At 39.9% G+C, this 23,141-nt stretch overlaps 1 protein-coding gene across 1 annotated transcript in view; it reads left to right on the top strand.

Moving 5' to 3' along the window:
• DENND3 (DENN domain containing 3) overlaps nucleotides 1-22,876 on the top strand; it is a 118,568-nt gene extending 95,692 nt beyond the window's left edge. The window contains exons 18-23 of the mRNA XM_036764223.1: nucleotides 3,390-3,529; nucleotides 8,289-8,449; nucleotides 10,513-10,652; nucleotides 14,452-14,570; nucleotides 14,673-14,810; nucleotides 20,789-22,876. Coding sequence (XP_036620118.1) covers nucleotides 3,390-3,529; nucleotides 8,289-8,449; nucleotides 10,513-10,652; nucleotides 14,452-14,570; nucleotides 14,673-14,810; nucleotides 20,789-20,989 — 899 coding nt within the window. The 3' untranslated portion in view covers nucleotides 20,990-22,876. The remainder of the gene's footprint in view (nucleotides 1-3,389; nucleotides 3,530-8,288; nucleotides 8,450-10,512; nucleotides 10,653-14,451; nucleotides 14,571-14,672; nucleotides 14,811-20,788) is intronic.
• Nucleotides 22,877-23,141: the final 265 nt, after the last annotated feature.

The raw sequence follows: 23,141 nt of genomic DNA, 5'->3' as shown, positions 1-23,141 counted from the left end.
CCCATTTATGTTGAGGGCATCACCATCCTTCCATTCTCTCAAGTTCAAGACTTTGGAGACACGCTCATCTTTTTGATGCCTATCAGGCATCGAGTTGTATCAATTCTGAGTCCACAACACTTATCGCATCCCCACCATCATGGCCATCACCCTGGCTCAATCCTGGACCTCAGCAATAGTCTCATAACTAGTCTTCTGATTTCTAGTTACTCCTTTCTCTAAATCATCACCCACACAACCACCAAATTAATATTCCTAAAACACAGGTCTGGACATTTGACTTCCTCGCTGAAGTGACTCCCTTTGTCTAGGATGAAATACCAGCTCTTCTGCTTAGCATTTAAAGCTTCTCCCAGTCTGGCTCCATTGGGACAGGACCTCTGTGTCCCAGTACCTAGCACAGGGCCTTGTCAGCATTTAATAACCATGTATTCATAGTATCCTGGTACTCTAGATTTAGAGCTAGAGTGACCTCAGATGTCAGTAGGTCCTGCCTTCCCTCTTTAGAGTTGGATAAACTAAGGTCCAGAGAGATGGAACATCTCCCAAGGTAACAGGGAATGAGGGGCAGAGCTGGAATTCAGACGCAGATTTGTCCCACTCCAAATCCAGTGTTCTTTCCTCTGTTGAACTGTTGAAGGATGGCGGCCCTCTGCACAATAGATACCACAATGCTTCTTGCTGTCTCCGTAATAAGAATTTTTTCATTTTAGTTGGCAATTCCATGAAAAGTCATAGGAACATAGTACCTTCTGTCAATTGAATTCACTCCAAAAAAGAGTATTTCTTTTTATCCTAGCATATGCATTCCTTCAAATAGACAAGTAGTCATGTTCAGATCAAGTTGCTTTTAAGATGGAGGAGAATTGGGACAACTAGGTGGCCCAGTGGATAGAGTGCTGGACCTGGAATCAGGAAGACCTGAGTTCAAATTTGGCCTCAGATATTGTCTTTGTGACCCTGGGCGTGTCTGCCGCACTTTCCTCAGCTATGAAATGGGAATAATAGCAGCATGTACCCACCTCCCAGGGCTGTCGTGAGGATCAAATGAGATAATAAAGTGCTTAGTAAACCTTAAGGCACTATAAAATATAAGTGATGATGGTGACGATGAGGGAAACCAGTGAGAGTCAGTGTGAGTGTGGTGTAGTACCCGAGGTGCGTGCACTCAAGGATGCTTTTATAAGTTATGGCTTTGTCTCTCATTTTGCACGTGTGTGCCGTATCCAGTAATTTGAAAGGAAACCTACTCAAATCCTTGCGACATCATCCTATAAAAGATTATCAGCGGAGTCACAGAATGTCACAGTTAGAAGTGACCACCTCGTCCAGGGGTTCTTAACCAGGGGTACACCTGGGCCTAAACAAGAACCCTCTCTATAACATACCCAAGGGCTCATTCAGCTTTTGCTTGAAGACCCTCAATCATGGGGAACCGACCACCTCCTCAAGGAGCCGATCCCATTTTGGGGTAATTCTGATTGTTAGGAGTCTTTCGAGTTTATATTTGTCTCTTCGCAGCTTCTATTCACTGCTCTTATTCCTTCTTATTCCCAAGGAGAATAATTTGTTGTGTTGTTCAGCTGTATTCATTTGTGTCCATCTCTTCATTGACCCCATTTGGGGTTTTCTTAGCAAAGACACTCGAGTAGTTTGCCAGTTCATTTGACAGATGGGAAACTGAGGCAAACAGAGTTAAGTGGCTTACCCAGGGTCACACAGTTAATAAGTGTCTGGGGCCAGATTTGAACTCAGGAAGATGAGTCTTCCTGACTCCAGGCCCAGCGCTTGGTGCACTATGGCACCCCCTAGCTGCCCAAGAAGAATAGTAGCTAACCTCCATCATAGACTCATATGCTTGATTGCTCCCTCACAGTAAGTCCTGCCAGGTCTTCTCTTTTCCAAGCTAACCATCTTCATTTCCTTAACTGATTCTCTTCTGGTTTGATCATAAAACTCTGTACCATCCTAGTTATTTCTATTTTGCCCCTCTACAATTTATCAGTGCCATTCCTAAAATGTGATGCCCTGAAGTGAACACCGTACTCCACATATGATCTGACTGGGCTGAGGTTATCACCACCATTGTCCTGGACACTGCCTCTCTTAATGCAGCCAGAGGTTTCATCAGCTGTCTTATGTCACACCTTTGACTCAGTAGTCTGACAGAGTCAACAAAAACCAGTGCTTTTTCAAATAAACTGTCCAGATAAACATGCTTCCCCCATATTCTCCTCATAAAGTTGATTTTTTGAACCCAGTTTCCTCACCTGCAAAATAAAACATTGGACTAGGTGATTTTTTTTAGATTATTTTCCAGCCCTAAATTTCACAAGTGACAGGTTTTACCAGTGGATTAAATCTGATTTCCCTCATTCACATTTCATTTTCTTTTTTTAACTTCTAATAACTTTCCCTGGTAAATGATGGATTTATGTACTCTAATTCTTCAACCCCAGATTCTCCTTTTCTTCTTCTCTCCCTGGTCCAATCCATCCTTCGTTCAGCCACCGAAGTGGTTTTCCTAGATTGAGAGTCTGATCATGTCACTCCTTCCTACTCAATAAACTACAATGGCTCCCTCTTGCCTCCAGGATCAAATAGAAAATATTCTATTTGGCATCCAAAGCCCTTCATAACCTATCCCTCCTATGTTTCAAGTCTTCTCACACCTTATTCCCAACATGTACTCATTGATCTAGTGACACTGGCCTCCTGGCTCTTCCACAAACAAGACACTCCATCTCTTGGCTCTGAGCATTTTCACTTGCTATATACCCTCATATCTGGAATGTTCTCCCTCCTCAACTCCACCTACTGACTTCCCTGGCTTCCTTCAAGTCCTAAATAAAATCCCATTTTTTCATAGGAAACTTTTCCCAACCCCTCTTAATTTCAGTTCCTTACCTCTGTTAATAATTTCCTACTTATCCTGTATATAGCTTGTTTGTATATATTTGTTTGTATGCTGTCTCCCCCATTAGATTGTAAGATCCTTAAGGGTGGGGACTATCTTTTGCCTCTTTTTGTATTCCCCATTCCCTTACCACAGTTCGTGGCACATAGTAGATGGCAGAACATATGTACCCACAACTGCCTAGCCAAGCAGAATCACCATCATGTTAACAGCCTACCTTTCTTATTATCTTGTGACTAATCATTTTCTCTGTTAGTGATGAACAAGATTTCAAAAAGAGACTTGGGAAATAGAATAAAAGAGAAACCTGATTTTGGCCTCTTTTTAATTAAAATAATTATTATTTGAGGAATTGATAGATTCCTACCTTTTAAAAGATTTACTTATGAACAGACATTTAGCATTTTTACTTTTGTGTGTACTATGGTGATAATTTTCTCTTGAAATTTCTGGATTGATTTCCTTTTTTTAGGACATCTTGATCCGGCAGAAAAGATTGAAGATGCTCATCCCAAACTGTGGTGCGCTTTAAGTGAAGGGAAAGTGATTGTGTTTGATGCATCCTCCTGGACAATCCATCAGCAATCCTTCAAAGTGGGCACTGCTAAGTTGGTGAGTAACAAGGAGGGTGTGTTCTTTCCCACCTACTGTCCTCTCCTCATGCCCACTTTCCAGCTTGTCAGCATTTCTTCTCTCAAACCAGATCCATTTTACTCTAGAATATTAGAATGATTATAAATAGCAATTGTTTTCTGTTCTGGCCAGAAACTTTGAGGGTCTTCCCCTCCCAGATTGATATTTTTGTGAGTGTAAATTAGGCCATCTTTTGTCTCAATTCTTTTTTTTTTTGGAGGGGTAAGGCAGGGCAGTTGGGGTTAAATGACTTGCCCAAGGTCACACAGCTAGTAAGTGTGTCATGTGTCTGTGGCCACATTTGAACTCAGGTCCTCCTGACTCCGGGGCCCCGTGCTCTACTCACTGCACCGCCTAGCTGCCCCATTTTGTCTCAATTCTTACCTAGCCCTTAGTTATTGAATGGGCATTGCCTCAGACAGACTGAGACCTGGGCAAGACCTTAATTTAGAAAGGTCAAGGTCACCCACTGCACCCCGGGCCATTGCCAGTCATCTTGACATTTGTCTTGCCCCTAGACTCTGATGACCCAGGAGGAGAGAGTGAGGACTTTAGCAGCCCTGCCTTGCTTAAATCCAGTTTGAGCACAAGTCAAGATGTCACCCTCATGATGTCATTGGTCCTTTTCAAGAATGAAGGATGAACAACAAAAACAATGTGTTATAGTATTTCATGATATCATATAACTCATTTTAATTTACTAAATTACCAAACTTAAATGGGAAATGCTCTCATTCATTTGACTTGGCTCCATTATACTTTTGTTTTTGTTATTTAGTCATTTTGAGTTGTATCCACCTCTTTATGACCCCATTTTGGGGTTTTCTTGGCAAAGATACTAGAATGTTTTACATTTCCTTCTCCAGCTCATTTTACAGATAAGGAACTGAGGCAAATAGGGTGAAGTGACTTGTCCAGAGTGACATAGCTAGTAAGTGTCTGAGGCCAGATTTGAACTCAGGAAGATGAGTATTCCTGATTCTGAGCCCAGTGGTCTATCCTATCCTATCCAAATAGTAGCTCATATTTATATTGTACTTTATAAATGCTACGAGTTAATTTTTCACAAAAACCATGTGAGGCAGATGGAGAAAATGTTATTACCCCATCTTACAGGTGAGGAAATTGAAGCATGGAGAGGTGAAATGAAATCATTTTCCCAGAGTTCCACAGCCAGTAAATGTGGGAGCTGAGATTCAAATCTAAGGCTTCCCACTTCAAGTCTGGCATTCTTTCCACTCTACCAAGTATACTTACTTACGAATACTATGATGGGCTAAAAGGTACAAACCTTTAGGTAGGCAGCTGGGTGGCACAGTGGGTAGAGTGCTGGACTTAAAAGTCATGAAAACTTGAGTTCAAATCCTGCATCAGTGACCTCACTGTGTGACCTTGGTCAGGTCACTCAGTCTCTTTCAGACTTAGTTTCCTGATATGTAAAATGGGGATAATAATAGCCCCTACCTCACAGGATTGTTGGGAGGATAAAATGAGATGGCATATATAAAGCACTTTGCTCATATTTTTCTGCCCAGTAATTTAAAACAGAAACTTAAATTACTTTTACATGCTTTGGGGATTAAATCTCAGACCACTTCCAATCAAATTCACAAAATAGAACAATCGTCTCATGAATGGGCAGCATCATCTTTTGTGCTGTTAGACTGCGTACATTTTTTTTTATATTTTGTTGTCTTAAATGCTAAGAATAATTGCTCGTCTTCCAGTCTGAAGAATCATCTTTGATAATGAGTCAGATTATTGCTCTTCTTTTGGTCCCAGGCATAGAATACTGGCTATTGTGCCAGCAGGCCTGAAGACTAGACTTACCGTTGGCCCTTCCTCTTTTTCTCCCAGAGTCCCTCGCTTCTTTTGAGAAGTCACGTCATCTTTCTGGGGCTCATTTTCTCCATCTCCTTTCCATCAGGGAAGAGCCAATGGTCATGTCGATCCCTGAGTGTGCTGACACATTGGGTGAATCCACTCCGCTCCCTCTGCCACCCATACTTTTGGTAATAAGTTAAGTGTTTAGGGATGCATGTTAAATAGCATTGGCTGTTTAATTATGTTAATTCACACCAATAATAAAAGCAAAAACCTACTACCATTAAAAACATATAATAAAAGAGACAAGACCACAGCCTCCCTGGAGGGCTCCTGGGAATCTTGGGCCACCATGTAAGAACTACTGCACTAAACTAGAAGTTCATTAGGCAATTATGGACCAGTGATACCTCCCTGACCCAAAAGAGCTCTGACAACCCAGATTTAACCTCGGTAGTAATCTCATTAGTCATAGAGAATTTGCATTTGCAGCATTTGTAGTTGTGAGTTGAATGGGGAGGTGAGGCAGGTGTTGTCTCTTGGACCCATCGCCTTTGATGTGACTGGTGACCAAAAATTTGACAACAAATAATAGATAAATGAACAGCAGTAGTGTATTACTAATAAAAGACATGTCAGGACTATTAAGTTATGAGGCTCCATTTTCTCCAGGTCTGGGTTATACCACTGCTTACAAGTTGGATGCTTGGAAAACATCAGCTCTTTCTGGCCACGAAAGCATCAATATTGTCAAATTTTTATCACAATGTCATGTTTTTCCCCATCCAAGTTCACGAACCTCCCTGTAAACTATCCACAGTTCCCAGATTAAAAACCCCTTGGTTTAAGTCTTCTTTTCTATTAGCTAAACATCTCCATTTCCTTGAAATGAACTTCATATGCCACAGTCTCAAGGCCCTTCACTAACCTGGTTGCCTTCTGGATGTTTCCTCACTTATACAGTATCCCACCCTCTGGTTCCCCCATCTCAGCAAAGAAAGGAGGGAATTGAATTTTCTCTAGTCTCCCCCAGGCTAAACTTCTTAGGAAGAACAAGATTCTGGCAGGCAAAAGTGAGGAGGGGAGTGAATTCCAGGTGTGAGAAGACAACTTGTTCATTGAAAATAGAGTGTGTGGAGGGGAGAAGGGGGCTGAATGTGAGAACTGTAATATTGAATAATTGCATTACATGTTAAGAAAATATACTCATGAACTGATGCAAAATGAAGTGAGCAGAACCAGGAGAACATTGTATACAGTAATTGCAGTATTGTAACGATGATCAGCTGTGAATGATGTAGTCATCCTCAGCAGTACAATGACCCAAGATAGTTCTGAAAGACTTATGATGGAAAATGCTATCCATATCCAGAAAAAGAACTGATGGAGTCTGAATACAGATTGAAGCTTACTTTTTAAAATTTTGTTTATTTTTATTGGGTTTTTTTTTGTCTGTGTTTTCTTTTACAACATGACTAATATGGAAATATGTTTTACGTGACTGCATGTGCATATCAGATTGTTTGCCTTCTCAGTGATGGGGGGAGGAGAAAGAAGAATGGAGAGACTTTTTAAAAAACAAATGTTAAAAATTATCTTTACATGTAATTGGGGGAAATAGAATATTAAATATATTTAAAAAGAAAAAACAAGAAAATAAACTCATGGGAGGCAATCTAAGAACCATAAAGTCAGAGAGCTTTTGAGTAAACATCTATAGGGGCAGGAAGAGAAGAGAGAAAGTTGTGGGGAAAATATACTACAAATCATCCAGACAGAAGAACAGATAAGAAATTTGAGGAAATAGACAACAAGCCTGACACAGACACATGATGCAGTAGTGGACGGAGACTTTATCTGGACAAATGCTGGAGTGTTCCTTTCTCTCACTTGTTCCTCCCACCCCAAAATCCTGTCTCAGAGTATAGTAATTAATGACTTGGTGTCAACCTGGAGGGAAGTCTTACAGTTTCCCAGAGATCTGTAGTTGACCCTGTTGTGTTTAGTATTTTTATATATCATATTTTATTTAATATTATATCTAATATTTTAGTATTTATTCTATCTAATATTATAAATATTGGATTATTTATTACTCAGGTTATTATCAGTTATTTAAGTAAATTGCACAATGGCATGCATGCTGTATTTATAAGTAATACAAAATAGAGACTTGACATGACATTCAGGATTCAAAAAGTCCTTGGTTAGTTAGTTTGTACTCAATCTCTTAAGATTAAATATAATAATGATTAATATAACATTTTACCTTTGGTCTAAAAAAAAATCAGCTTCACAAGCACAAAATGGGGAGAAAGCCAAGCTCATGATGTGCTCGTCATCCCTGATTCTCTCTTACCTTCCCCCCCCCCACACAGAGCTAATTAATTGTTGGTTGATTCTACCTTCTCAGTATCTCTCATATACACTTCCTTTGACACCACAGCCACTCTGGTGCAGGCCCTCATAACCTCATGCCTGGACTATTGCAATAGCCTGCTGGTGGGTTGGCCTGCCTCAAGTCTCTTCCCACTCCAGTCCATTCTCCAATTAGCTGTTAGAATGATCTTCTCAAATATACAGATCTAACTATCTCACTCCAATATTCAATCAACTCCAGTGGCTTCCCACTGCTTCCATGATCAAATTTAAAATCACATTGTCTATATTAATAGGTAGAACCGTCATGGAACAGAGAAATGAAACTATTCCATTTACTATAGTCCTTTATAAATGGTTAAGTTAAAAGCAATATTTTATTGGTTTCCATAATTTGCATCTATTAAATCATTCATTTTTGAACATTTTTTTAAAGTTATAAAATCAAACAAGAATTTTGAACCCTTATCTCCAGATAGAATGTTCAGTTTTGTTCATTTGTTAAGGAAATTCTTAATCTTTTTGCATCTTGCAGAATTGCATGCTGATGGCAGAGCAGAATCAAGTTTGGATCGGCTCTCAGGACTCCATTATTTATATTATTAACATTCATAGTATGTCCTGTAACAAGCAACTCACTGATCATCGCTCTAGCATCATGGATTTAATTGTAGAAGATGGAAACAAGGAATCTAGGTAAATTAAGGCTGAAAAAGAGAAATAAGTGGTATATCTTTTAATAAGAATCAAAATACTAAAAAAAGAGAAAAAAATTTAAAATCTATTTCTGGAAAGAGGTCATAATCTGAGTTAAATTGTCTATGTGGCTATAAGAATAGGCAGCAAATTTTTTTTCCTTTTGCCAACAAATCTTAGAATTTTTAATTCTATTAGGACCTTAGATCATCTAATCCAGCGGTATCAAATTCAAGTAGAAATGCATCCCTAAGGGTTGCATACTGATTTAGGAAACTACAAATTAACATCTCTGCTGCAGTGTATTTTTATATATTTTGTTAAACATTTCCCAGTTACATTTTAATTTGATTCAAGAATGCCACAATTTTGACACCTCTGATCTAGTCCAACCCCGACATTTCACACATAAAGCTACTGAGACCCAGAAAGATGAAGGGACTTGTACAAATCAGTAGCAGAGCCAGATATAGAGAAGCTAGTAAGTTGACTACCATTCAGTGCTATTTTAACATCTAACTTCCTTCCCACCATGATGTCGTCCTGTTTTCATATTTTTAAGGTTTTTTTTGAGGGTTTAAGTGGCTTGCCCAAGGTCACGCAGCTAGTAAGTGTGTCAAGTGTCTGAGGCTGCATTTGAACCGTGACTCCAGGGCCAGTACTCTACTCACTGTGCTACCTAGCTGCCCCTTCCATTTTGAATAATGGAAGTTTTGTTAATATGAGTTCACTGACTAGAAGTCATTAACATGAAGGTTTAAAACAGGGTGAAAAGGTTATGTATTGTCTTCATTAGAATCTAATCCTGTAAGGTTCATTTTTGCTATCTGGCTATCGTTTGTGTGAAAAATTAAACTTCAACATTAGAAATTATATTTTAGCTTTTCAGTTATTCAAGGTTTTGTTTGTGTAGCCTGGGATCTATGAACTTGTTTTTTAAAAAATATTTTGATAAGTCTGTTTTAATACAATCCTTTGTAGTCCTCTGTATTTTGTTTTATACATTTAAAACATGTTTCTGAAAAGGGCCTCATAGGCTTTACCAGATACCAGAAGAGTTTATGACAAAAAAAAAAAAATTCAGAATCCCTTTATCAGTTGAAGAGGTCCTCTACTATCTGGTGTTAGATAACTAAGTTGAAGGCCTGACTGCCCCACTTATTGATGGTATGGACAGGGAGAAGTATGAGGGACTAGCCTGGTGTTTTCATTGACATAGGAAACTCCCTCTGTCCATATGAGTCAACACCTTTAATACTATTTATAATCTTGGAGATTTGCACAGAGAAACCAAGGAGTAGAGTGACTGGCCCAGGGTCATACAGCCAATAAGTATCAGAGGTGGAGCCTGAATTCAACCCTTCCTGGCTCCAAAGCTGACTGTCTCTCCAATGTGCCAGGGGTACACGAACACAGGCCTTGTTGGTTATGTGGGTGACTCTCTTCACCGTACCACCGCTGCCTCTACTGTCACCTTCCAAATCACTTCACAAGATCAGCCTGTTCATTACTAGTCACTAATCACGTAACATCATGTCTCAAAGGGCTGTTGTGAGGATGGCACTTTCTAGACTGAAAAGTCCTTTAGAAGTGGGAACTGTGATTATTCTTATCACCAATGTCATCACCATAAGAGTTACTAAGTCCCCATAATATGACATTGGGTACTGCCCTCCACGAGTCCCGGAAGCTGGAAAGGTCCTCACAAGTCATCTAGTCCAGCCCCCTTATTTTACAGATGTGGAAACTGAAGGCCAAGTGACTTATACAAAATCACACATAGGTAGTAAGCACCAGAGGCCGAGGATTAGTCGGGGATAGGAAGCAGCTGTCATCCTATCAAACCGACAGTCATGCCCTGACTCGATTAAATTTAAGTAAGCTTTTGGCACTATCAAATTGCTGTTCTCATTTCTGGGCATCGATATTTTAACCCTAGTTCTCCATGTAATTTGTTTACTGTTCCTGTGGCTTACATACAGTTTTATCCAGGGATAACTTATATTCTCTCTTGATTTAAAGTATACATAAAAGTGAGTCCTAAAATTTTTCTTTTTTAACAGCAGCAGTGAAGTCTATTCATGCAGTTTGGATGGAGTAATCATTGCTTGGAATGTCAGTACCCTGAAAGTGAATAGGAGATTTCGTCTGCCATACCAAACTCTAACTTCCATTAAGCTTCATAATGGCCGCCTTTGGTGCTGTAAGTCTGGCGATGCGCACAATCAAAATGTATTTTGGAACTAACTTAGCATTCTGATTTTATTTAAGTTCATTCTCACTCTTCAGTCAGCAAAACAACAAGCATTAATTAAGCCCTTATGTGCGAGGGATATAAATGAAAGCCAAAACAGTCCCTGCCCTCAGTGAGCTCACATTCTGGGGGAGGGGGCGGGGAGACAAAATGTAAATAACGTATGTGTGTGTGTGTGTGTGTGTGTGTGTGTGTGTGTGTGTGTGTATCTTAGCACTTAGATTCTCTTTTTTTTGTTTTCTACTTTTTCTGTTTTTATTTTCATAAAACTGGTTCTCCTCTCTCTCTCTCTCACACACACACACACACACACACACACACACCCCCAATAAGTATCAGAGGTGGAGCCTGAATTCAGGCCTTCCTGGCTCCAAAGCTGGCTGTCTCTCCAACATGCCAGGGGCACACAAACACAGGCCTTCTTGGTTATGTGGCTGACTCACTGTACCACCACTGCCTCTACTGTAACCTTCCAAATCACTTCTCTCTCTCTCTCTCTCTCTCTCTCTGTCCCCTATCTCCTCTCTCCCCCTCTCCTTCCCTTCTTCTCTCCCTTCCTTTAACAATAGTACATAACAGTGTTTTAAGTTTTGCAAAGCCTGTCTCATATGATCCTTACAACAACCTTGTGAGGTAACGAATACAGCTGTTAATAATTCCATTTTATGGAAGAAGCTCTTGAGGCTCTATAGTTCTATAGCTAATAGTCATCAGAAGCAAGATTCAAACCCAGGTCTCCCCTGCCTCCGAGTTCAGCCCTTTTCTTACTTTATCATGTTGCTTCTAAGCCTAATCAAATCTAGCTTCTGCTAATTTTTCAATGCTTCTAATTGGTTATTTTTAACCAGTGGTTTTCCATCCAAGGTTGAATTGAAGTCCGTAACATAAAATGAAAGAAACAAAGCAGGGGCAGGCATGGCCTCCCTAACACAATTAATTGGTTGTGTGAACGCATGACATTAGTCAGAATGACATTACAGGGGAACATTATAAATAGGGATTATAAACATTGCTTCCAGGGGAACATTATAAATAGGGATCTCTCTAAAAGTGGCCACAGGGTTTCACAACATCTAGAGGGTTATAACATATCAAGGACATTACTGTGAATTAATGTTGGTCAGAGAACGTTATGCAGGGCGGTAAGAATCTCCTCAAACCGTTCCCCAAAGACGGTGATCAGTCTCCGCAGAATTTGCTGCTATGAACATCCTCACTCGGTGGAGGTTGCCAAGCTCTCCGCAGCATCCCTCACTCTGGGCCCCTTCTCACTGTCTGCAGCACTACCGATCGACGCCCTCATCCCACAGTGGGATTTCTAGGGGAGCTCTCTAATCATTCGTCTTGCCCCTAATCTCTGTCAGTCAATAAACATTTATTGAGCACCTACTGCACGCCAGCCATTGTGCTATGTCCCGGGGAAACAGAGAAAAGTAAGAATACGGTCCCTGCCTGTAAGGAGCAAAATATGGTCCATACAAGATATGTACAGGTGTAAGTGGGAGATGATCCTAGAGGGAAGGTCCGGGGAGGGGGGTGGCGGTTAGGGGGAAGCCAGGAAATATTTCTTGTAGAAAGTAAGATTTGAGCTGAATCACTGAGGGAAGCTAGGAGGCGGAGTAGAGGAAGAAGATCATTCTCTTCTAATTTATCCTTACAAATGCTGCCAAATTATTCTTCCTTATTCAAATCAACATGCATTTATTAAGCACCTACTGTGTGCCAAGTACTATACTAGCTGCTGGGGACACAAAGGTAAAAATGAAAGTCTTTACCCTCTAGGAACTTACTGGAAAGTTTTATGCAAAGATCCGGTCATAACATTTATTTAGAAGAGGAGAGGGGAGTAAGCATTTATGTGCCAGGCACTGCACTAAGCACTTTCGCAGGTAATATCTCATTTGATCTCATGAGTTAGTTAGGTGGCACAGCGGGTAGAGTGCTGGGTCTGGAGTCAGGAAGACCTGAGCTCAGATCTGGCGACAGACGCTTATTAGCTGCGTGACACCGGGCCGGTGATTTCAACCCCATCTGTAAAATGGGATGATAATTGCACATACTTCTCAGGGTTGTTGTGAACATGAAATGAGATATTAATTATAAGGCAATTAGCACGGAGCCTGGCAGAGAGTGAGAGCTGTCTGAATGCTAGCTTCTTTCATCATTGTTATTGTCGCTCCTCACAACAACCCCGCAAGGAAGGGTTTTACAGTTGAGGAAACTAAGGCAAACAGGTGAAGTGACCTGTCCAGAGTCACAGATATTTGCTCCTTATTGCCTGACATGTAACATTACAACTCTGTTGCTTGTCATTCAAGGCCTCCCATTGCTCATGTCCTCCATGACCTGGTCAAACCTGTATCTGTAAAACATATCTTGTGTTTTCCCGTCCTTGTACTTTTTCGTATGCTGTTACACTGATTAGGACATCCTCCTCCTAGTCATACTTTTTTTTTATGTTTCATTAATTTTATCAAAAGTTCAGTTTCTTAATACTTGAACTTAATACTTCTTTGTTGAGTGACTTCAGCCAACTGAAGTTTTCCTGCATGAATCAGGAAGGAAACTCTTCAAGGAATCAGGTATTTAGGAGATAACTGAGGAGTTTATCTGCAAAACACTTTACAAAATAAAGCATAATGCAAATAGGACTCACCAGCCCTGTAGATCCTTTAAAGCCTGAATCAGGCTCTGCCACCACCTCCATGGAGCTGCCTCGGACCTTCCTCTTCCTGCCTCCCATAGCACTTGGTTTGGTACCATTCTAATGTGTTATATATAATTATATAATGTGCCATAACAGGATGTTTATAGTTACCTGGGTTCACATATCTCCCTACTAAATTGTGTAGCTACATGAGGGCAGAGATGATGTCTCAACTAAACACAGCTAGTAAGTGTCTGACGCCAGATTTGAACTCAGCAAGATGAGTCTTCCTGACTCCAGGCCCCACATTCTATCCACTGTGCCACCCAGCTGCCCCAGTACCTTGCGAACACTGGGCACTTAGTTCATTCCTCTGTCCCACGGTTCTCACTATCCATTTCTCTCCTTTTCAACAAGTGTGTTCTAATTAAATGTTTTTAAAAATTATTTTTCTTTTACACATTTCTTGTGGAGTTACCATTCTGTTTTGTTTTATAGATGTCTGGATATGTGGCATGTCCCCCACTGGAACATAAGCTCCTAATCTTATTCCACCCCAGCAATAATATTAACAATATTAATTAATTAACAATATTGATAATATTAACAGCTAGCATGTATTGAGCACCTACAGTGTGGCAGGTGCTTTACAAATATTATCTCATTTGATCCTCACAACAACCCTGGGAGGTAGGTGCTGTCGTTATCCTTATTTTACAAATGAGGAAACTGAGGTTGACACAGGTTAAGTGACTTGCCCAGGGTCACAGAGTTAGGTAAGTGTCGGGATTGGATTCAAATTCAGGTCTTCCTGACCCCAGGTGCAGCCCTCTATCCACTCTGTCACCTAGCTGCCTCTCACAGGGCCTTGCACATGATAGGAATTTAACAGACGTTTGAATTTGATATTTAACATAAAGATTAGAAAGGCGCTTTGTAAAAAAAATAAGTAAGTGCTCCTCACAGCACAGTGAGGGTATTCTTCTTTCACTTAAACTACTCCTCCCTTAACCCTTCACTTGATTTGTTATATGGAAGTTAAGCGTATTTCACTTTTATGATACGCCCATTGTGAGCAGCTTTTTTTTTTAAACATTGCAGGTATAGGCCGGAGCATTATGGTTGTGACAACAAATGGATTTCTTCGGCAAGAACTGAAAGTTGACGAGCTCTTTGAGGAAATATTCCCCTCTTTCCTCTGTTTCCAACTGGTTCCTGAGGTATTTCAAAACAATTCATTATGAAACAAAATCAGCAAGTCTGATATTGCTTAGTAGTAAAATGCCTGAATAAAAGTGTCACATTGTCACTTGTATTTTTAGCAAGACCAGGTTTGGACAGCATGTGCTGGACACACAGAGATATATGTCTGGAACATAAAGGACTTCTCAAGGCCACCTCATAAAATTCAGCTTCAAGACTGTTCAGAGATCAGCTGTATGATCAAAGTGAAGAACCAGGTATCAGCCTTGTAACTGTCACTTGTCAAAGTCATAGGGGTTGGTCCCAGTCCCAGGGCAGCAGAAAGAAAAATGTATTTGTGTATACACCTATTAGCCCAGGACCAGTCATTAAGTCATAGAATATTAGCACTACAGTAACCTTTGGGCTATCTAGCCCCATCTCTTTTGTTTTGTAGATGAGGGCAGTAAGGTGGGGAAAGGCCTTGTGCAAGAGTGAACCTCACTTCCCTTGCAACATTCTTGCCAAATAGTCACTCAACCAGCACCTCATGAGGCAGACCATAGCATTTCTGGAAAACTCTAAATATTAGAGTATTCTTATATTAAGTCAGAATACACCACCTTAATGCTTTCATGCATGGAAGTACTAGTTTTGTTCTCTGGAACAAATGTGATTTATGGTACTTTTAGGGCTGAACTGAGGTGATTGGAGTTTAGGCCTCACAAAAGGTATGATACTGCTAAGGAGTTGTATTGATCTGTTACTCACTTTAAAATCTTATTTTATTTTGTTCTTTTTGATTATCAAGCATTTATTCTCTCTTTCTCCCACCACCATCCCGTTGGAAGAAAAAAAAAACTAAACCCATTATCAAATATACATAGTCAAGCCAAGTAAAACAAATTGGCCATGCCCCAAAATGTATATCTCACTATGCATCTTGACTCCATCACCTCTGTCAGGAGATGAGTAGCATGCTTCATCATTGGTCCTTTGGAATTGTGATTGGTCACTGCATCAGTGGGGCAGCTGGGTAGCTCAGTGGACCGAGTGCCAGGGCTGAAGTCAGGAATACTCCCGAGTTCAAATCTGGCCTCAGACACTTACTAGCTATGTGACCCTGGGCAGGTCACTTAACCCTGATTGCCTTGGTTTCCTTATCTGTAAAGTGAGCTGGAGAAGGAAACCGCAAACCACTCCAGTATCCTTGCTACAAAAACCCCAAATGGGGGGGAGTCAGACATGACTGCAAAATGACTAAGCAGCAACATTGCATCAATTAGTTCTTAAATGCTTTTAAGTTGTCTTTATGTTTTTATTACATAAGTTATTCTCCTGGTTCTACTCACTTCGCTCTGTATTACACAGATCTTTCTAGATTTTTCTAAAATTGTCCTTTTCATAATTCTTACAGTACAATAATATTCATTCAATAATATTTGTAATATTCACAGACCATAATTTATTCAGCCACCCCCCTACCTTCCAGTCCTTTGACACTACATAAAGTTGCTATAAGTGTTTTTGTACAAATAAATTATTTTCCTTGTTCTTTGAATTTTCTGGAGGTACATCCATTTCTTTTTGTAAAATGCCTGTTAGCTTTTATGACTTCATCCCAGGACATCATGGTTCTGAGTATTAGATTATAATTTTTACTTCTAGAGGACTTAAATGCTGTGAGAATACATACTAAAAGGACATAGAATCAGACTTAAGACCTCCAACCATCCTCCCACTGGAATCTTGTGGCTATGATGTGGCTTACCTCTTAGAGACTCCCAATTACTTCCAGACCTCAGCACAGCACTCCTTTCTTTTTCTTTTTCTTTTAAATGTGTTGTTTATTTGTTTTTAACATTTAAAAAAACTTTAAGTTCCAAATTCTTCTGTTCCTTCCAGCCCCTCCCCCATCCACTGAGAAGGCAAGTAATATATCAGTTATATATGTGAAATCATGCAAAATCTATTTCCGTATTATTAGCCACGGTACAAAAAAAGCAATAAAAATAAAGTGAGAAAATTATACTTCAGTTTGCACTGAGTTCCTAAGTTCTCTCTCTCAAAATGGATAGCATCTTTCATCATGAGTCCTTTGGAATTGTCATGGATCATTGTAGTGATCAGAGTAGCTGTCTTTCACAGTTGATCATCATTACAATATTGCTCTTACTATGTACAGTTATTTCCTGGTTCTGCTCACTTCACTTTGCATCAGTTCATATAGGTGGTTTTTCTGAAACCATCCCCCTGATCACAGTGTTGCTTTCAACAGAGACCTACATACTGATGGAGGTTGGAAAATGATAAATTTTTCTGTGTGTATATTTAAAGGGTGGGATCCAAAACATGGGGAAGAACCAGACCCATCTGAGTTAAAGGAATGATATGTAAGATATCTGTAAGCCTTATGGAGTAGAAAGACCTGCATTCAAATACCGACTCCCACATTTACTAGCAAGCTTATGTCATTTCCTGTCCCTGAGCCTCAACTTCCTTATGTCAAAAGGTAGATAATCAGTAAGCATTTATGTGCCAAGTGGAGCAATTCCTACCTTCAAGTTCCTTTTTTCTAAAGGGGGAAACAAAACATGCATATATATAAATATGTACAGTCATTGTTCAGTTGTGTTTGACTCTTCGTGACCCCATTTGGAGTTTTCTTGGCGAAGATACTGGAGCAGCTTGCTATTTCCTTCTCCAGCTCATTTGACAGATGAGGAAACTGAGGCAAACAGGGTTAAATGACTTGCCCAGGGTCACACAGCTATTAAGTGTCTTGTATGTATGTATATAAAATGAATCGAGAGTAGTTTGAGAAATAGAGCACTAGCAGATGGGGAGATCAGAAAATGTCTTAGGTAAAGGTCGGAGTTTGAGCTGCCTTTTGAAAGAAAGCAGGGATTCCAGGAGATAGTAATAAAGAGAAAGAGCCTTCCAGGTTACAAAAGCAAAGAACTAGAAGATGGAATGTTGTGTGTGAGGAGTAACAAGAAGGCCAGTACGACCAGACCTATCCCTACACAGTGTGTGGAGGGGGCAGTGTGTAAGAAGCCTGGAAAGTTAGGTTGAGGCCACATTGTGAAGAACTTTAAATTCCAGAAAGAACTGTATCCTAAAGAGATTCAAAAAAAGGGGAAAAGGACCTCTTTGTACAACAATATTTATAGCAGCTTTTTTTGTGGTGGCAAAGAATTGGAAATCGAGGGGATGCCCATCAATTGGGGAATGGCTAAACAAATTATGGTATATGAATGTAATGGAAAACTACTGTGCTATAAGAAATGACAAGCAAGCTGATGACAGAAAAACATGGAAAGACATGAACTGATACAAAGTGAAGTGAGCAGAAGCAGGAGACTTGTACATAGTAATAGCAGTATTGTACATTGAAGAACTATGAATGACTTAGTTATTCTCCGCAATACAATGATCCAAGACAATCCCAAAGGACTCATAAAAATATGATATCCATCTCCAGAGAAAGCTGATATTGTCTGACTACAGACTGAAACATACTATCTTTCTTTCTTTCTTTTCTTTTGTTCTAGTCTTCTTGTACAAAATAACTAACATGGAAATGTTTGACATGATTGTACGTGTATTACCTGTATCTGATTGCTTACTGTCTCAGGGAGGAGGGAAGGATAGAATTTGGAGCTCAAAACTGAAAAAAAAAATAGAACAGATGTTAAAAATTGTTTTAACATGTTATTGAGGGGGAAATAAAATATTATTTAAAAATGGAATCTAATAAATGAATGAACAAATGAATGAATGAATTCCAGACAGAGGAGTTCATTTTTGACCCTAGAGGTGATAGGGAGTAACTGTAGTTTGTCAAGGGTTTTCCACGATTAGCCCTGTGCCTTAGAAAAATCCCTCTGGCAGCTCTCTTAACGGCTGTCAGAATTAGGCAAGACTTAATGCAGGGAGCTCGGAGAAGAGGTTGTTGTCATAGTCCATGCCAGAGGTAATGGGCCTGAACTAGTGGTTATGGTGGGAGTGGAGAGGAGGGGTTAGGGAAACCGGAGAGAGAAATGATGCAATTTGGCAGCAGATTGGATATATGGGATGAGTGAGAGTGAGGAGTCAAGGAAGACACCAAGGTTCTGGACCTAGGTGATTAGTAGGAGGTGGTGCCCTTGGTTTATATAAGAGGGGAGGGTTTGGGGAAGAAATAAGTTCTGTTCTGAACATGTTGCATTTGAAATGCCTGTTCAGAATGTCCAGTAGGGAGTTGGTGATGGAAGATTGGAGAAAATAAGAGGGCTCAGGATAATGTGAGCCATGGGCACAACCACAGTTTGTGAGTATGACATGGTTGAAAATCCAGCAAAAACAGTCAGACAGGTGGGAGGAGAACCAGGAGAGAGCATTGAGAAGGAGGGAACAGTCAACAGTGTGAAGAGAGGTCAAGGATTTACACTGAGAAGAGGTCATTGGATTTGGCAAATAAATCAAATACGTACTTTTCCTAATTTAGAAGGCTCTCATGAAAGTCAATTGAGATGATGAAAAATTATAAAAGTCCCATAAATTAGGAGAGGCAACCATGATCTAAGGGCAAGAGTGTTGTTTAGCTGTGTGACTTTGGGTGGATCATTTCCTCTCTCTGAGCCTGTTTCCTCTTATGTTAAATGGGGCTAATAATCTTATGTCACAGAATTACTAAGAAGAAAATGCTTTATTAAGTGGATATATTAAAAAGTCTTATTTATGTATAACCTGTGGCTCTGAGTTCACATGGCCTAGATTCAGTCCTGGAGGAGGCTTCTCAGTAATTTTCTTATACACACACACACACAGATAGAAAGCAGCCAAAACTTCATGATCACATTTGGGGTTTTCTTAGCTAAGATACTGGAGCGGTGTACCTTCTTTGGTTCATTTGACAGGTGAGGAAACTGAGGCAAACAGGGTTAAGTGACTTGCGCAGGGGCACACAGCTAGTAAGTGTCACCAGATTTGAACTCACAAAGAGGAGTCTTCCTGACTCTAGGCCCAGTGGTCTATCCACTGCACCACTTAACTGGAACATCAGAATTTAGCTCATACCTAGGTCTTCCTTTAAAAAAAAAAAGGAAAAAAGAAAGGCCTTCGGTTCTCATACAAGCAGTCAGACTAACAAAACATTGAATATAGGACAGGTTATATTTCAACCGATAAAGAAATTCCAAGGACTCATACTCAAGTCCATAAATAGTCAAAAATGATCATTTTGCTCTAAAAGTTCCACCTTCCCCAGGTATCTATACCCCTTAACTCATGGTATCAGCAAATAGAAAGGTTGAAGTTGTTCCTTCTTCAGGCCTCAGCACCTTTTCTCCTTTGGGGTTGAAGTGCTCTATAAATGTATCATTATAATTATCATTATTTTTATTATTACTTCATCACTGTGGTTTTCCCAAGGCATCTTCTTACTTATAAGGATTTTTACCTTCAGGGTTTGGGATATCTGTGTCACTTTTGATTGTGGAGGACCTATTACAAAATTCTTCAGTCCAGAGTTATTATCGTGTCTTTTGTTTGCATTGCTGGTGTCCAAAACTGCAATGTAAGTACTTAGTAGAGAAGGATCTATATCATATGTACAATGGAAAAATGCTTTGGGATGATGGTGGAGGTAGGAAATGCTTCAGACTCTTGATGGAGTCTGAATGCAGATTGAAGCATACCCTTTTTTTTACTTTTTCTCTTTTTTTCACTTTTTTTTCTCTTTTTTGTCTTTCTTTGTCCATGTTTTCTTTTGCATCATGTTATTGTTCAGTTGTTTTCAGTCATATTTGATTCTTCATACCCCCCTTTAGGGTTGTCTTGGCAAAGATATTGGACTGGTTTTGCCATTTCCTTCTCTGGCTCATTTGATAGAGGAGGAAACTGAAGCAAACAGGGTTAAGTGACTTGCCCGGGGTCACAAGGCTAGTAAGTGTCTGATGCCAGATTTGAACGCAGGTCTTCCTGACTCCTGGCCCAGTGCTCTCTATCTACTACACCCCTAGCTGCAAAATGGCTAATATGGAAATATGTTTTCTATGACTTCACATATATAACCTATGTCAAATTGCTTGCCTTCCCAAGGCGGGGTGGGGGGAGGGTAAAGAGGGAGCAAGAGAATTTGGACCTCATAATTTTAAAAATCAAATGTTTAAAAAAATTGTGTACATGGAATTGAGAAAAACAAAAGAAAAAATTTTAAATTATACTTTTTAATGTACTCTCGTGATTTTTTTTTCTTCTTCTTCTTCTTCAGATCTGGGTTGGCAGCAAAGGACTGTCCCAGGGAAAATACAAGGGAAAAATCTATGTAATTGATGCTGATAAGAAAATTGTGGAGAAGGAGCTGGTAGCCCACGCTGACATGGTGAAGGCTTTATGTTCAGCAGAGGACCGATATGTGCTGAGTGGTTCAGGCAAAGAGGAAGGAAAGATTGCTATTTGGAAAGTTGAATAATTTTTAGCACTTTGAAATGTTACACATTTTAATGTGTAACACACAAATGTGTAATGTGTAACAGTGTTACACACAAATGGTCACTATGATGGCCAGAAAAGAGGACCACTGGGAGTGGTATTAAATAAATGTATATCTTTGCTGTTATACATTTATCCTTTTTAAAGTGGAAGGAACCTTAGAAGTCCTTCTGTCCAACTCATTCAACTCTTCCCATCAGCTCAACTCATCCAGCCATTTTATCGAAAGCCCAGAACAGGGAAGTTACTTATTTAAGGTCACAGAACTGTGACTAAACTCCACCATGATGTTTTATATTCATGTTGCCAAGACAATCACAATGTTCCATCTGTGGGCGTCTGTTTCCTCATGAGGCGGACTTGATCAGCTCTGAAGTTTTTTCCATTTCTAACATTCTATCATTCTCAAAGTTGGAAACTTATACTTACAAGATTTTTGCCTCTCCAAGCCTCAAAGAGATGACTCAACCTCCTCAGAGGTTTCTAACTGATCACAAACCGATAGCCCTAGAGACACAAGGACACTGAGGAGACATCGAGTCCATTTTTCTACCTTTAGGTAAACTAGTATTTAACTTGTCAGCCCCCTAAAATGCATCAACCAACTAAGCCTCCTCAAGCACATTTTGCAGGGGGTGGGGGGGAATGATCTCAGAAGGTATGAATCAGGAATGCAGCCTCTGCTGAACAGGCTCAGTTATGTTCTGATCCTTTATCTGGAATAGAAAGTGGGCTAAGACTTAACTATGAATATGAGAGATTGTCAACAGTAAGTTGCCAAATCTCACGTACCTAGAATCCCCACAGTTAAAACCATTAACTCCAAGATTATCCACGCAGTGAATTCTTGGCTATGCTTGAAAACCCGAATAACAATGGTGCTGTGACTTGGAAAAGCAAATTGGAAAACTTTCTGACCAAATCCGACAGAGATCCCTGGGTGTTTGTGTGGCACCGTTTGCCTTGTATGACCACTGGACGTGTCATGGGTCCATCTGCATAGCCACAGGTTTGTGATTAAATGCGCTATGTTTATATTTTGTTTTTCAAGTGGGTTTCATGAGCACTCTTATTTTCATCATTAAAACTTCCATCCTGACACTGCTTTGATCAAGCCGATGATTCTCCTGTATTGACAGCAGAGTAATGACTGATCTGGCCAGCTATTTGCGTCATACCACCTGTGGCCGATGCCTGGATTTTTTCTTAATGACTTCATAACTTATGTAATGAAGAAACCTTCATAATATTTTTCATAATAAAATAAATATTTTTGTTTAAGTATCTCTAGTTACTTGAGTAACAAGATTCTTATGTAAGGGTAGCACTTAAAAAAGCACACACCACAAGATATACTTTTAAAGTATTATATAGCCATCTGGTTGGTTGTTAACCTCACCTCCATAGACACTGCCTACCAGATATACAAGGACAACTTCAGGGTTTTTTCTATGCTTATTTACATATGTATATGGTGCTACATTATTTAAATTAGGGAGAAAAAAGTTCTAGGAATTTTAATATCAATATTAAAAATGTTTGTATTTCAGTAATTCAACTATCTGTGTTTTCATCAGTGTGAGTACTCTCTTTATTCATGCAAACTGAAATTCTTCTGTTCTTTAGTAGACAGTTTCATAAGTTCCTATAAGATCCTGCCCTGCCCCACCCCACCCCAAAAAAAATCACCTGGCTGCCAACTTTCTGGTGATGAAAGTTGCACTTGGCTGGGCTAGTCCTCACACTGCAAACACAATCAGCCAAAGGGTCCATAAATCCCAGTCTTTCAAGCTTGCTGTGGAACTTTCTAGACCTTGCCTTTTTCTAATGTGAACGTCAAGCCCCACCCCACCCCACCCCACCCCACCCCTGCCCCTGCTCACCCCCGTGCCATGAGGAAGCATTACAGGAGGACTTTCATGGAGATTGAAAACATTTTAAAATAATTCTTTTGTTGGGACTGCATTCTCTTATTGCAGAAAAAAAAGTCCATGACAAAGTCAATACAATAGAAACAAATGCTTTTGTCAGTCCATTGGAAGGATTTATACTTTTGATGTGTCATATGTGCAGCATTGGAGAGAACATAGCACACGCAGTGAGCGTGTGTATCTGTGAGTCTCTAGACTCTC

The sequence above is a fragment of the Trichosurus vulpecula genome, chromosome 1 (assembly GCF_011100635.1).
Source record: "Trichosurus vulpecula isolate mTriVul1 chromosome 1, mTriVul1.pri, whole genome shotgun sequence".
NCBI classification, from domain to species: Eukaryota; Metazoa; Chordata; class Mammalia; order Diprotodontia; family Phalangeridae; genus Trichosurus; species Trichosurus vulpecula.
Note: the sequence above shows the minus strand (reverse complement) of the source record. Positions and strands in the feature narration are given on the sequence as shown.